The sequence below is a fragment of the Cherax quadricarinatus genome, chromosome 24, assembly GCF_038502225.1.
Source record: "Cherax quadricarinatus isolate ZL_2023a chromosome 24, ASM3850222v1, whole genome shotgun sequence".
In the NCBI taxonomy this organism is placed as follows: domain Eukaryota; kingdom Metazoa; phylum Arthropoda; class Malacostraca; order Decapoda; family Parastacidae; genus Cherax; species Cherax quadricarinatus.
In genome coordinates this window covers 21,292,745-21,307,014 of record NC_091315.1, presented here as the reverse complement: position 1 = coordinate 21,307,014, position 14,270 = coordinate 21,292,745, and the positions used below count along the sequence as shown (strand labels likewise).

The 14,270-nt window shown below is 40.9% G+C and overlaps 2 protein-coding genes across 2 annotated transcripts; one reads left to right on the top strand and one right to left on the bottom strand.

Moving 5' to 3' along the window:
* Window positions 1-8,568: 8,568 nt before the first annotated feature.
* LOC138853187 (probable GH family 25 lysozyme 3) lies at window positions 8,569-9,277 on the top strand. The gene has a single exon (XM_070088499.1). It carries the CDS (start codon window positions 8,615-8,617, stop codon window positions 9,152-9,154), a length of 540 nt encoding a protein of 179 aa, XP_069944600.1. The 5' UTR covers window positions 8,569-8,614; the 3' UTR covers window positions 9,155-9,277.
* Window positions 9,278-12,589: 3,312 nt separating this feature from the next.
* LOC128690700 (uncharacterized) lies at window positions 12,590-13,423 on the bottom strand. Its single transcript, XM_053779430.2, has one exon. It carries the CDS (start codon window positions 13,212-13,214, stop codon window positions 12,678-12,680), a length of 537 nt encoding a protein of 178 aa, XP_053635405.1. The 5' UTR covers window positions 13,215-13,423; the 3' UTR covers window positions 12,590-12,677.
* Window positions 13,424-14,270: the final 847 nt, after the last annotated feature.

Here is a 14,270-nt window from a genome sequence, read left to right as displayed (position 1 = left end):
TCACGCAAGATGGTCCTCTAATAAATCCACTTTTTACTTGATTACAAATTAAATTCGCTATACATTCAAGCAATTTTCCCTTATATAAAATGACATATATGTATTAAATATTTGCAATGAATATAAATCTGTTCATTAGCACGAGTTGTCTCCATCCTAGACTGGGCGAGACAGGAGCGGAGGGGAAGAGGAGAGAGAGAATGTTAATGTAGGAATGATTTAGCAAATGATAGAAGTAGTATAGGAGAGACCTGCTAGTGTAGTTATGATTCAAGGGAGTGTGGTGGCTGTACAATTAGAAACTACTAGTGCAGCGATGATTATGGGGAGTGTGAGGCGATATGAGTAAGGGTTAGTAGTGTAAAGATGATTAAAGGGAGTATTATCAAGGACTCTCTGTTTTATTTCCACTGGGGTCCTTAAACCTTGTCCCGCAGGATGCCACCCACACCACTCTACTAACACCCAGATACCTACTTGCTTGCTAGGTGAACGGGGACAACAGATGTAAGGAAACACGTCCAGTGTTTCCACCCTTGTCGGGGATCAAACCACGGACACTTAACTTGTGAAGTTTTTAGTTAGTTTAATATGTTTATTATGCACCCCATACCCATCCTGTGGGCGGTAGTCAAAAGATTACAGAGGTACATAATTGGTCCAGGGACTGGACTCCAAAGTTTTGATAGCTGAGCCTACCAGGCCACAGGGCAACATAAAAAAGAAGGAACACTGCAACAGGCCTACTGGCCCATGCGAGGCAGGTCCAAACCTCCTATCGGCTTAAGCCAATGCCCCAACCTAGTCAGGTCAAGTCACATTCACCTAAGGAAGGAGCACGGCATCTAACCTAGTAGCACAAGCTAGTCAAGTCCAGCTCACGCCCACCCGCACCCACTCATGTATTTATCTAATCTATTTTTAAAACAACACAACGTTTTAGCCTCTATAACTGTACTTGGGAGTTTGTTCCACTCATTGACAACTCAATTACCAAATCAGTGCTTTCCTATATTCTTCTTGAATCTGAATTTTTCCAGCTTAAAGCCATTGCTGCGAGTCCTGACTAGGCTAGATATTTTAAGCGCTCTATTTACATCCCCTTTATTTATTTCTGTCTTCCATTTATACACCTCAATCATATCCCCCCTAATTCTACGCTTTTCTAGAGAGTGCAAATTCAGGGCCCTCAGTCTATCCTCATAGGGAAGATTTCTGATACATGGAGTCAACTTTGTCATCCTCCTTTGTACGTTTTCTAGTGCATTCTGTAATACGATGACCAAAACTGTGCAGCATAATCTAGATGAGGCCTAACCAAGAATAAACAGAGTTGAAGAACAACCTGACGACTCCTATTATTTATGCTTCTTGATATGAAGCCAAGGATTCTGTTAGCTTTATTGCGAGCACTTATGCACTGTTGTCTTGGTTTTAGATTATTGTTAACCAGAACTCACAAATCCTTTTCGCAATCAGTAATATTAAGATCTACATTATTTAGTTTATATGTGGCATGGTTATTTTCCCGTCCAGTGTTTAGAACTTTGCATTTGTCTATATTAAACTACACCTGCCACTTCTCTGACCACTGCATCAGTCTATTCAAATAAGAAGAACATAAGAACATAAGAACATAAGAACGAAGGAACACTGCAGAAGGCCTACTGGCCCATGCGAGGCAGGTCCAAGTCTCCTACCGGCTTAAGCCAAAGCACCCAACCTAGACAGGTCAGGTCACATTGACTTAAGGGAGGAACACGGCAACCGACCTGTTGGCACAAGCTATCAGGTCTAACTCACACCCACCCACATCTACTCATGTATTTATCCAACCTATTTTTAAAGCTACACAACGTTCTGGCCTCTATAACGGTACTTGGGAGTTTGTTCCACTCATCCACAACTCTATTACCAAACCAGTACTTTCCTATATCCTTCCTGAATCTGAATTTTTCCAACTTAAAACCATTGCTGCGAGTCCTGTCTAGGCTAGATATTTTCAGCACACTATTTACATCCCCTTTATTTATTCCTGTCTTCCACTTATACACCTCAATCATATCCCCCCTAATTCTACGTCTTTCTAGAGAGTGCAGTTTCAGGGCCCTTAGTCTATTTTGGTGTCTTCGGCAAACTTGGTTATGTCGCTATTTATTCCCTCAACTATGTCGTTTATGTAGCTTATGAATGAGGAGTACTAGTGTAGGGATGATTAAGGGAAGTGCTGAGGTGGTATGAGTGGGGAGTAGTAGTGTTGGGATGATTAAGGGAAGTGTTGAGGTGGTATGAGTGGAGAGTAGTAGTACTGGGATGATTAAGGGAGATGTTGAGGTGGTATGAGTGGGGAGTAGTAGTGTTGGGATTATTAAGGGAAGTGTTGAGGTGGTATAGAGACTAGTAGTGGAGGGATGATTCAGTGTGTGGTGGTATAGGTGGGGACTAGTAGTGTAGTGCAGGGATGATTCATAGTGTGGAGGTGAGATGGAGATGGTCAGGGAGGAGTCCACAGGTCATTATTGTCGCGTGACCTGTACTGGCAGGATCGTCTCTGCCGCTCAAGGCGCCGCGGAAATTACCTGTAGACTTATTAAAACAAAATAAAGTCCTCTTACTGAATTCTATAACACCTTCACTCCACCTAATAATCAGATATGTTATGTTCTGATATGTTCTTATATACTCTGGGTGTCAATGTTTTCCCATTATTGTCTAAAATCAAATGTAAATAAAGATAATAATTTCTGGCTATTCTATTATTATTTTTATGGACTGATATTAAACGAATGTTAAACTCAGGGAAAAGTTAATACCAGTAGCACCCTAGCACACAGCACCCCTCAAGGAAGGTTCCTTGATGTTGGTGAGGGGCTCTTGATTTAGGGAATTGGATCTGTGCTCCAGTTCCCCGAATTAAGCCTGAATGCCTTCCACATCCCCCCCCCCAGGCGCTGTATAATCCTCCGGGTTTAGCGCTTCCCCCTTGATTATAATAATAATAATAGCACACAGCAGTCTCTCCCTGGCAAACAACTCAAGATTCACTGGGAACTCTCACGAAGGGAAACCACTGAGTAAACATTCTTTAGACCTTAAGTAAAACGCAAGAGGTAAATGAGTAGACACAAGACGAGGTCAAAAGAGGTGACCCCGCCCTCTATTGTGTGGTGGCGCCGGTGAGGCTTTTCCAGACGTTCCTCAGGTCATCTTGGGCCGTCGCTCAAGAACCCACACAATGGAACACAATTACTGAGACAATAAACACTTAGCTGACGGCCAGGGTTAATGGTGTTAATTGTACCGCTCTATGTGAACAGTTAAAAGGAATTTACTTTTAATTTATCCTCTTTTTATATTAACTACAAAGAAAGGACATATATTAAATGCTATTTTATTTAAACAACTACACAAGATTATGAATAACTTATTCTTTGTACTCTTTTTACACTAGACTCCGTAGGAAGTGCAAGGAGACTTGACTAGGCCTTTGAAACCTAACACTATACCTCTGAACTACGAGTCACCAGCTCACTATAGTAACTTAAACAGTTCCCAACATATCTTTCTGATATAACTCAACGTCCTTCTCCACCTACTCAACCATTATCACAAACACTTAACACTTTCAGGCAGTTGTATGCAGCTTAGTCCTCTGCACATCCATTATTCTCCTATCTTCCTCCTCCCTCCCCTTCATTTTACTTATTAAAAATCAAAAAGGAAAGTAATTAATATTAAAAGAACATATGATCCACCCATCACTTGAGCTACGCCCCAACAAGGTGGCGGCCTACACAGGGAGAAGACCACAGTGTCTAGACAACAAAAGGACTATTCAGAGGTCTGGTCACATCTTTACTAAGCCTGGATTTACAGACATGAAATGTAGTCAAATCCTTCTTCGTGAACAATTGAAAATATTGCATATTCATACTGACACTGGAGCCAGCGACTGTGAGGTACTGGAACGAGAAACTGCGAGATGAATGTGATTTTATGGTGCAAATGTTTTTTAACTGAACGGGATTTTGAGTATGCAGTATAACTGGGTAATATGTGGATTATTATGATAATTTTTATTTACTTTTCTATTTGAATTCTTTACATTTGTCATTACTTTTCAGTTTGCAAGATTGCAATATTTGCTGCTTCATTTCGGCAGGTTCCCCGCGTTATAACCCTCGGCTAATCTGAACTAAGTGGTTGGTATGAATTTTTCTGTGTATTATAATTTTGTCTGTATGGGTATGGTACGTATAGGCTCTAGTTACCTATCTTTTAAAAAGTCGTAAATCCGTGTATGGAATTCTCCTCCACCATTTCCAAATACAGTTTATTTTATTTTCAGAGCAATGTGAGACAGGGGAATGATTTAGTTGTGTGTGTAGCTTAAATTTATGTCCACTTGCTCCTGGTCTTCGCATATCAGTCATTCTATATCATTTCTTCTCAATATCCTGCATGTTGAATTATTCTTTCATTCTTCTCTCACCAGAGTTGTCAGGTTCAGCGTCTTTAGTATTGCCTCATAGAGCACACACCTCGGCTCTGGAACACGCTAGTTGCAAACATTTAGATACTTGAAGTTGCTAGCCGTCTTTGATAGGGCTTTACACTGGTGCTGTTTATTTGAAGATGGATCCCTCATAACCTTTATGATTCTAAAAAAAAAAAAATCTTTGATAAAGTTCCTCAAGAACCAATAGATTGATAATAATAATAATAATAATAATAATAATAATAATAATAATAATAATAATAATAATAATAATAAATTATTATTATTATTATTATTATTATTATTATTATTATTATTAATATCTTTATTTATAAGTACATGTACATGGTATACAGTCATAGCTTGACATAAATGACATACTACTATTTAGAAAGCCGCTTGTTATTACCTGGAGTTTACCTGGAGAGAGTTCCGGGGGTCAACGCCCACGCGGCTGTGACCAGGCCTCCTGGTGGATCAGAGCCTGATCAACCAGGCTGTTGCTGCTGGCTGCACGCAAACCAACGTGTTATGCAGAGCATTTCGGGCAAATTAGGTCAATTTTGACCCAGGATGCGACTCACACCAGTCCACTAACACTTAGGTACCCTTTTTACTGATGGGTGAACATAGAGTTTAATTTTTAGTTTAATATGTTTATTATGGACCCCATACCCATCCTGTGGGCGGTAGTCAAAAGATTACAGAGGTACATAATGGGTCCAGGGACTGGGCCCCAAAGTTTTGATAGACAACCGGTGTAAAGAAACACGCCCAATGATTCGCAGACTTTAGAAACTATACAGTTTATGGGGCCAGTAGACCTACTGCAGCGCTTTTTTTTATTATTGTGTTTAGCATGATGTTCACTCTCAAACCTTTTATTTCGTATCTGTAATTTCTTTCCTTTTAGTGAATACTTCGTCTCCAGGCAAATTACATAATTTTGCATTTACTTGTACTGAACTTCAGACGCAGCTTGCTTGACAACTTCTGCAATTTAAACTTTATTGGAAGCCTTCTCAATCCTCTCTCGTTCATATTCTTCCCAAGTTTCAGTCTGAAAAGAACCAACAGATATGTCAGGAACTGAAGTGACCGTTAGGGAACCCCACTTGTTACCCTCGCCCATCCTCACCCTCACTCTCATTCTGCCACTATATTGCCAGTTATATTTTGAACAAATACCGGTTCAAAAACCAGTAAGCTTGGCAGTAATTGTAGGTAAATTTTTATAGCCAATTATAGCTATTACAAGAAGTAACCTGTAGTAGCATAATTTGATTCATGACATTAACTATGGATTCACAAGGGGCCGTTCCTGCCTGTTCAGTTTACTGACTTTTTTCTGTAAAGCATCTGAGGCAGGTGATCGTGATAAAGAATACGATAATGTTTATCTGGATTTTAGTAAAGCCACTGCTAAAGAAAGTGGCAGCTCGTGGTATTGAGGAAAAAGTCCTGTCATAGAGCGAGGCGTGGCTGACCAATAGGAGTTCGAGTCTGCATAATCGGGGTGAAATTTGAGTGGGGATCAGTAACAAGTGGCGTTTCACAAGGATCACTTTTAGGCCCACTGTTAACTTAATATCTTTATTAATCACCCTGGTGGTTAACGCTCTCGCTTCACACGGTGAGGGCCTGGGTTCGATTCCCAGCCAGAGTAGAAACATTGGACGTGTTTCTTTCCACCTGTTGTCTATGTTCCCCATCAGTAAAATGGGTACCTGGGTGTTAGTCGACTGGTGTGGGTCGCATCCTGGGACACTGACCTAAGGAGGCCTGGTCACAGACCGGGCCGCGGAGGCGTTGACCCCCGGAACTCTCTCCAGGTAAACTCCAGGTAAGGTCGGTAGTTGAAAAATTAGAGGTACATAATGTGTCCAGGGACTTGTTAACAAAGTTTTGATAGCTAAACATGTAACAGTTATAACGAACTATTTGCATGTTTATATCTGGTTACAATCGTAATGAGTTATTTATGCAGACGTGAATTAGGTCACAAAAATTGCAAAAATATTACCTAATATTTCAGCAAGGTATGCGTATGCTTGTAACAAGAAAAGTAGTTATACGTTATTTATATCCGGGAGGCCTGGTCGTGGACCGGGCCGCGGGGGCGTTGATCCCAGGAATACCCTCCAGGTATATAGACACGTGGCTCCTCTTGCAACTAGTAGTTAGAGAACAATAATGCAAAAGGAACTTGAAGTGAACTTTACTGACCTGAAAGTGAGATAGACTGACACCAATAAGTCCATCTATCATCGGACAGACTAGCTGGTGTCGGTATATCTCACTCTCAAGACAATAAAGTTCAACTGAAGTTCTTTTCGTATTACTGTCCTCTAACTACTAAATGACAGCCCAAGGTTCCAATCTACTCCCTCCTTGAAGGAACATGCATTTGCAAATTTATCAGTTCTATCATGCGTCTGAGATGGAATCCACTAAAAGTGTACACCGACTTTACTGTCCACAACACTACCACACCTGTGTCTGGCTTGACAACATGTCACATATGATACGGTCCTCTCAGCCTTCCGCCAAAAACTAGTGGATAACAACGGTCGAATCATATTTGCTTGGCATACACTTTTTCCCTTTACCCCTGAATAAAAATAGGCAGCAAATGTCACAACTATGTCTGTCAAGTGCAAGAACAAATCTACACAATAAAAAACTTATTATGACAGTGTTGAGTCACGAGGCATTGCCGTTTTGTATTTATTTTTGGCTTTTCATTTATACACAGAAGTATAATTCTTCCTTAGAAATTCTGACACATTCTCTTGATTGCTTTTACTATCATCAGGGAGCTCATGTCTCCGAGGTACCCTAGGGCTTGCTGGAACCCTCTCAGGTCACCTGAGAATTGTCCCACTACAGCCTGACCTGACTTTTCACCAAATGTGAGAAATTCTTGATTTTTTCGAGATTGTAAGTTATCTGTACGGACACTTTACCTGCAGTATTATCACTTATATTTACTGTATTTTTATGTCTCCAACAAAACAAATGTCTGGATGTAAATCTTGACAACGGTGGTTGGAGCCTAGTAGGTTAGAGACCCAGGGGGGTCTAGTTCTCTTTAATTAAACTTTATTGAAAAGCCGCCGGGATATTCCCTAAAGACATTAATAGTTTTAGCTCCGGCCATTGTTGTTGGTCGTGTACGCTAATAAAAGGTGGTCCATTGTATTAGGATATCTGAGCGAGCGAAATGTAAATTCAGGAATATTACCAATGTAGTGGTTCCTATCCAATACAGTAATCCTTGATTTTAAATAGCTAAATATTATTTTTTGTCTAATTAATATATTCAGAATATTTTGGATTATGAGGATAACAGCCCAAGTATCCCAGCAGGTGTGGAAGCCCAAGTGAGTGAAGCATATAAATCCATAACTACACTTAATTATACGACCGTGTTGTATACTGATTAAAATTATATGTATTATTATGTATCACTTAGCAAAGTTAAATATTTACTTCAATGTTTTCTACAATTTTTAAAACTACGGGAATATATATGTCTATAAATGTAAGTGTATTTTCGCCCATAAATAATATTTTCGTGCCCTTTTATCTCTTACATGGTTATACACCGAGACGTCTATCTCAGAGGTACATACGTTGAGAAGCCTGTATCTAAATGTACACCGAGCGGTGTATGTCTCAGTGTGTATATACACCAAGAAGTGTGAATCTCAGTGTATTTACACCGAGAGGCATGTGTTTCTTTTTCTTAGTACACTGTATATAAACTACACTGTATATAAAACTTGTGTATCTCGAAGAATACAAGCACTGAACTTACTATAGTCCCTATTTGAGGGATTCATATAGGAGATAATTGAAATTGAAGATATTTGATCACTGCTTCACAAAATCATTGAAGTCAATTGTTAACGTCGGGACAAACCTCTGAGGCTGGGGTAATTATCCTTATACTCAAGACCTCACGTTTCCACCAGTCCTGCCTCAACACGTCATTAATGGGCGTGACTGACCATCTGCCGTCCATATAAATGACAAGAAGCAGTGTCTTCGCATCAGACATCAACTGCTTTGCACAGAAGCAAGTACTATCTGCTCTCTCACCTAGCCTTAACAATGGAGACAGCTTACCAGGAACGTATGGCCGCCGCCATGGCCACAGCTCTAGCCGCCAAGAGGTCCATGGCCCCTGAAAATGCTGCTGAGATGCGCCTTTACCTGGACAAGCTGAAGGACCTGGTGCCGCTCTGCCCCAAGAATCGCAAGGTAACTAAACTGGAATTGATCCAACACGTTATCGACTACATCGGCGACCTTCAGGACACTCTCCAGTCCGACTCCGAGTCTGACAGTGCCCCAGAGAGTCCACTGGAGCACATGAACTTTAGCGACGCTTACATGAACTCGCAGCAGCCCGGCCATAACTACTCAATGGATTACCGTGTTGGCAGCGCCTCTGGTTGTAGCAGCAGTGCATCATCTTCAGGATACACCAAAGACTTCAGTTCTTCGGGATTCAGTAACACGGAAAGTTCTACAAGCTCCACCAGTGGTTTCAGTAGTGAGTCCAGCAATTACAGCACCATCCTTTACAGTGACCAAGGCAGCAGCGCAGCGTCAGGCTTCAGATCCTCTTGTTATCCGAACCTACGATGAAAACATCCTCACACCTGGTGACCGACTCGATGAAGGAACGTTTTGGAAATCTTTTCTGCCGGATCTTAGATGCTGTATTGGTACTCTGAATATTTACAGCGACAGTATGAGTCTTCAAGATTGATGGTGTGCCTGTGATCAACAATGGTGTACTCTTTCCTATGATTGTCAAATATCTATTGTATTTATTGTACATAAAGACAGATGCCATTATTTATTTTGAATATTTATATATAGTATATTATTAAAAATAATATAGAGTACTTGTTTTCTGTGCCCTTTACCTTTTTGTATGTTTATGAAAGAGTCGAACCATATTTGTGGTTAACCTTACATCCTGAGGCGTAATAAATTTTACATATTTATACTAATTTTGAAAGTAATACTGATTATCGTTTGTGTTATGAGTTGAGCTCTCATTTCTAATTCAAGAAAAAAGTAATTTTTCATGAGAGAACATTAATTACGAATGAAAGAGGATTCTTACACACTAAACATTACTCAAAGTATTTACTCTAGTAACACTTTAACATTTGTTTTGTTTATCAACACTTCAATTACACATCAGTAGTTGTTCTGGTTACGTATTTGTAATACTTTGTTGTCCGTTTTGTTTATATCTGTCTTCCGCTTTAACATCTCAATCATATCTTATCCTTCATCTCTACAAAATTTAAGGTAATACACTAATGGTTATAATCATAACCATGATTTTTAAAGAGGACTGGTAAGCCAGCGGAAGTCTGGTCAGATGACCAAAAGCTCCAGCCGTGGGTCATCATAAGAACATAAGAACATAAGAACGAAGGAACACTGCAGAAGGCCTACTGGCCCATGCGAGGCAGGTCCAAGTCCCTACCGGCTTAAGCCAATGCACCCAACCTAGTCAGGTCAGGTCACATTGACTCAAGGGAGGAACACGGCAACCGACCCGTTAACACAAGCTATCAGGTCTAACTCACACCCACCCACATCTACTCATGTATTTATCCAACCTATTTTTAAAGCTACACAACGTTCTGGCCTCTATAACGGTACTTGGGAGTTTGTTCCACTCATCCACAACTCTATTACCAAACCAGTACTTTCCTATATCCCTCCTGAATCTGAATTTTTCCAACTTAAAACCATTGCTGCGAGTGACTAACACCCGCGTCAGGAAACACTTGTCACGTTTCCTGACAAACATTATACCTACACCTTCATCTCTGTCGTTTATGAGTGTACGTTCACAACTCATTCTGTCTTGACGGAAACATTCCTGATATAATGATTAATTTTGATCATACTTCTATATGGTTTTTCAGGGTATTTGTCTATTATGCAATGGAGAGCAGAAATGAAATGCATAATGTAAACGAAGCAATACTAACGTGTTATATTATATTAATGGGGAGGTGCCAAACCCGTTGGGGACATGCAGTTCTTGGGAAATGGGAGATCCTAGATTTGATCCAGTCTTCTCACAGCTCTGCTGACCAACTTTCTCACAGCTCTGCTTACCAACCTTCTCACAGCTCTGCTGACCAGTCTTCTCACAGCTCTGCTGACCAACCTTCTCACAGCTCTGCTGACCAACCTTCTCACAGCTCTGCTGACCAGTCTTCTCACAGCTCTACTGACCAACCTTCTCACAGCTCTACTGACTAGTCTTCTTACATCTTTGCTGACCAGCCTTCTTTCTTTCTCATTCTTCCTTCTTGCCTTCTGTATGCCACACACAAGGTTATAAATTATTCCACATTGATAAGGTCAACAGGAATGGTGGTGGAGTAGCGATATATGTCAGAGATAATTTAAATTGTCGTGTTAAGTGAACATGACAACAGGTGTAAAGAAACCACGTTGAAATGTTTCCACCCCGCCGGGAATCGAACCCGGGCCATCCGTGTGTGAAGCATGAGCTTTTGCCATCAGGCCACGGGGCACCGCAGTGCCCACAGTCAGTGGCCAGGCAATAAAGGAATGGAACAGACTGCCTGTACATGTCAACTTCAGTCATAGCATGAGCCAGTTCAAGAAAAGAGCCACGAGGAACCTGATGAATGTAGCGACAGAAAGGGAGGAGAATGATTTTTTATTTTTATTTTTAGCTAACACACATGTCAATGTAAACAACCAATTTTACCTTATTCCTAGTATATCTCCTTTATAGTATGAGAAAATATTATCTCCTTTATAGTATAGTACCTCAACACCTCGCTCTGACCCCGATCGACACCATGCCTAATCCTTCTAGGGTAGGGTAGGTGCCTGAGCCCGAGCCTTTAGCTCATAAGACTGTCATTCCCATTTGCCCCCTTGGGGCGGGGATGGCAGACCAGAGAGGCCTAGCTTGTGGCTAGGCCTGGGGACAGTTGGTCCCAAAGATGAGGAGGTACTTGTGCCTCCTCCCATGGGAGACTTAGGTCTCAGACACTCCCTAAAGAGGGAGCCAAGGCCGGGCCACCACTTGGAAAAGGCCCGGGCCGGGAGAATACCGGCTAATCTTCAATAATAATAATAATAAAATCTGAGCCCTGTGTCTCCATGTATTGTTTGTAACGGCTTGACAAAGCTCCTGGAGAGCGAAACGTTGCCACAATAAAATGTCACATTAATTGCATTTGTGTCCTTTTACTTAGCAAGATATTATCTCCTTTATGGTATAATAATAAGGTATTAACAGGTCCCCAATGGAAATAAGTCACTCTGACTTTTCTGGGTTATCTTAGGTTCTCTACACACATGCTGCTAATCTATATAACTATTTGTGTATACCTGAGTAAACTTACTTTGTAGTTGACTGAAGAAGCATACTGTGTAAGTGAAACGTTTTATCAATGAAGATCCCCAACTGTTACACATGTGTCTTAATCCTTAACTTGTCGGTATTTTATACCGTTTTCAACAAGTGTAAAATACATATAAATAGAAAGGACTGATAAAGACACCAACGTAGACCGTAAATCTCTTGAGATTACATTACACATGGGCACCAAATGTTTTCCGATATTTAATCCTCAAGTTAAATGCTGTCTCAAGAGGTTTCAGTTCTGACGCCGCAGTGTTTTATCAGCTCGTGGTATTTTACAACCTCATTCCCATGAGAGATGTTAATAAGTTGCTTTAGATATATAGTTAAAAGAAGCTTAAAACAGTGAGTTTAAACTGCATTAATCCAAATTTAGAATGGGTACAGGTCTGCAAATTTAGAGTGGATTACATGATTGTGTGAACACATTGGCAAGTTGTGTCAATGATTATCAATCCTTTCGGCAGCTTTAAGTGGGAATTGGACAAATATCGTTTTACTCCAGAGAAAGGGCACTCAAATATATTTTTTAAAAATTTATTCACAATATATATACATATTTATATATTTACATACACAAGATAAAAATGCATTTGTCTTTATATATACAATAAATACATTAACTATGTGACTATCACAGACATCGTTGTTAACTGGAAGAAGTCTTAGCAAACATGAACACCTTGACAACAACCACGATCCGGTCGACCACCAGGTGTGAGGATGTTTTCAGAGGTTCGGATAACAGGAGGATCTGAAGCCTGACGCTGCGCTGCTGCCTTGGTCACTGTAAAGGATGGTGCTGTAATTGCTGGACTCACTGCTGAAACCACTGGTGGAGCTGGTAGAACTTTCCATGTCACTGAATCCTGAAGATCTGAAGTCTTTGGTGTATCCCGAAGATGATGCACTGCTGCTACAACCAGAGGTGCTGCCAAGACGGTAATCCATTGAATAGTTATGGCCGGGCTGCTGCGAGGTCATGTAAGCGTCGCTGAAGTTCATGTGTTCCAGTGGACTCTCTGAGGCACCGTCAGACTCGGAGTCGGACTGGAGAGTGTCCTGAAGGTCGCCGATGTAGTCGATAACGTGTTGGATCAATTCCAGTTTAGTTACCTTGCGATTCTTGGGGCAGAGCGGCACCAGGTCCTTCAGCTTGTCCAGGTAAAGGCGCATCTCAGCAGCATTTTCAGGGGCCATGGACCTCTTGGCGGCTAGAGCTGTGGCCATGGCGGCGGCCATACGTTCCTGATAGGCTGTCTCCATTGTTAAGGCTAGGTGAGAGAGCAGGTAGTACTTGCTTCCGTGCAAAGCAGTTGATGTCTGATGTGAAGACACTGCTTCTTGTCATTTATATGGACGGCAGATGGTCAGTCACGCCCATTAATGACGTGTTGAGGCAGGACTGGTGGAAACGTGAGGTCTTGAGTATAAGGATAATTACCCCAGCCTCAGAGGTTTGACCTGACATTAGGAATTGATTTCACTGATTTTGCAAAACATTTGTAAAGAAAGAAGACAAATAAAATGAGGTAACACTTGCCGGTATCTACTGCCAATGTTTATACCGACACTGGGATTAAGAACATAAGAATCAAGTAACACTACAGCTCTCCCAATATTTTTGTTCTGAAAAAAAAAAAAACGAAAAAATGACACTTTCGTGTCTCAGGATTGTTTAGAACAATTCCTCAACAGTACAGTAATAAATGATATCATGTTGATAGTATACATTACCGACAAGTTGATGAATACGACACATGCAACACATGGGGTATCTTTATAGACGAAATGCGTCGCTTGCACAACAGGTTTCTTTAATCGAATACAAGCAAATACAACGATGGAGACAGCAGAAGTAGTTTTGACGTGATCAATTCGTTGCCATTGGTAAGTGGTCACTCCCTCAAGGCTGTACCTCATTCGTATCTCCCTTAATTCTACATCATTCAGTGTCCTCAGCCTGTCTTTGTCGGAAAGATTTCTGCTACATGAAATCAACTTCCTCATCTTTCTCTGTATGTTTTCCAAAGTTGAAATATAATCTGAAAATTTAGATACCTCTTGATATGAAGCCAAGAAGTCTATCCACTGTGTTTTATTTTTGGACTACTGCTATCCGTCCACAGGACGGGTATGGGGTGCATAATAAAGATATTAAGCTAACCGGAACACCCTACCTGAAAACTCTAGAACTGCAGACACATTCATCACCTTCAAAACTACCGTTAGAAAACATATTATCTCCCTGATACACCCCGTCAACTAACTACATAAAAACCACCTGGTGGTTCACACTTACACTCACTCACTCACCCATAT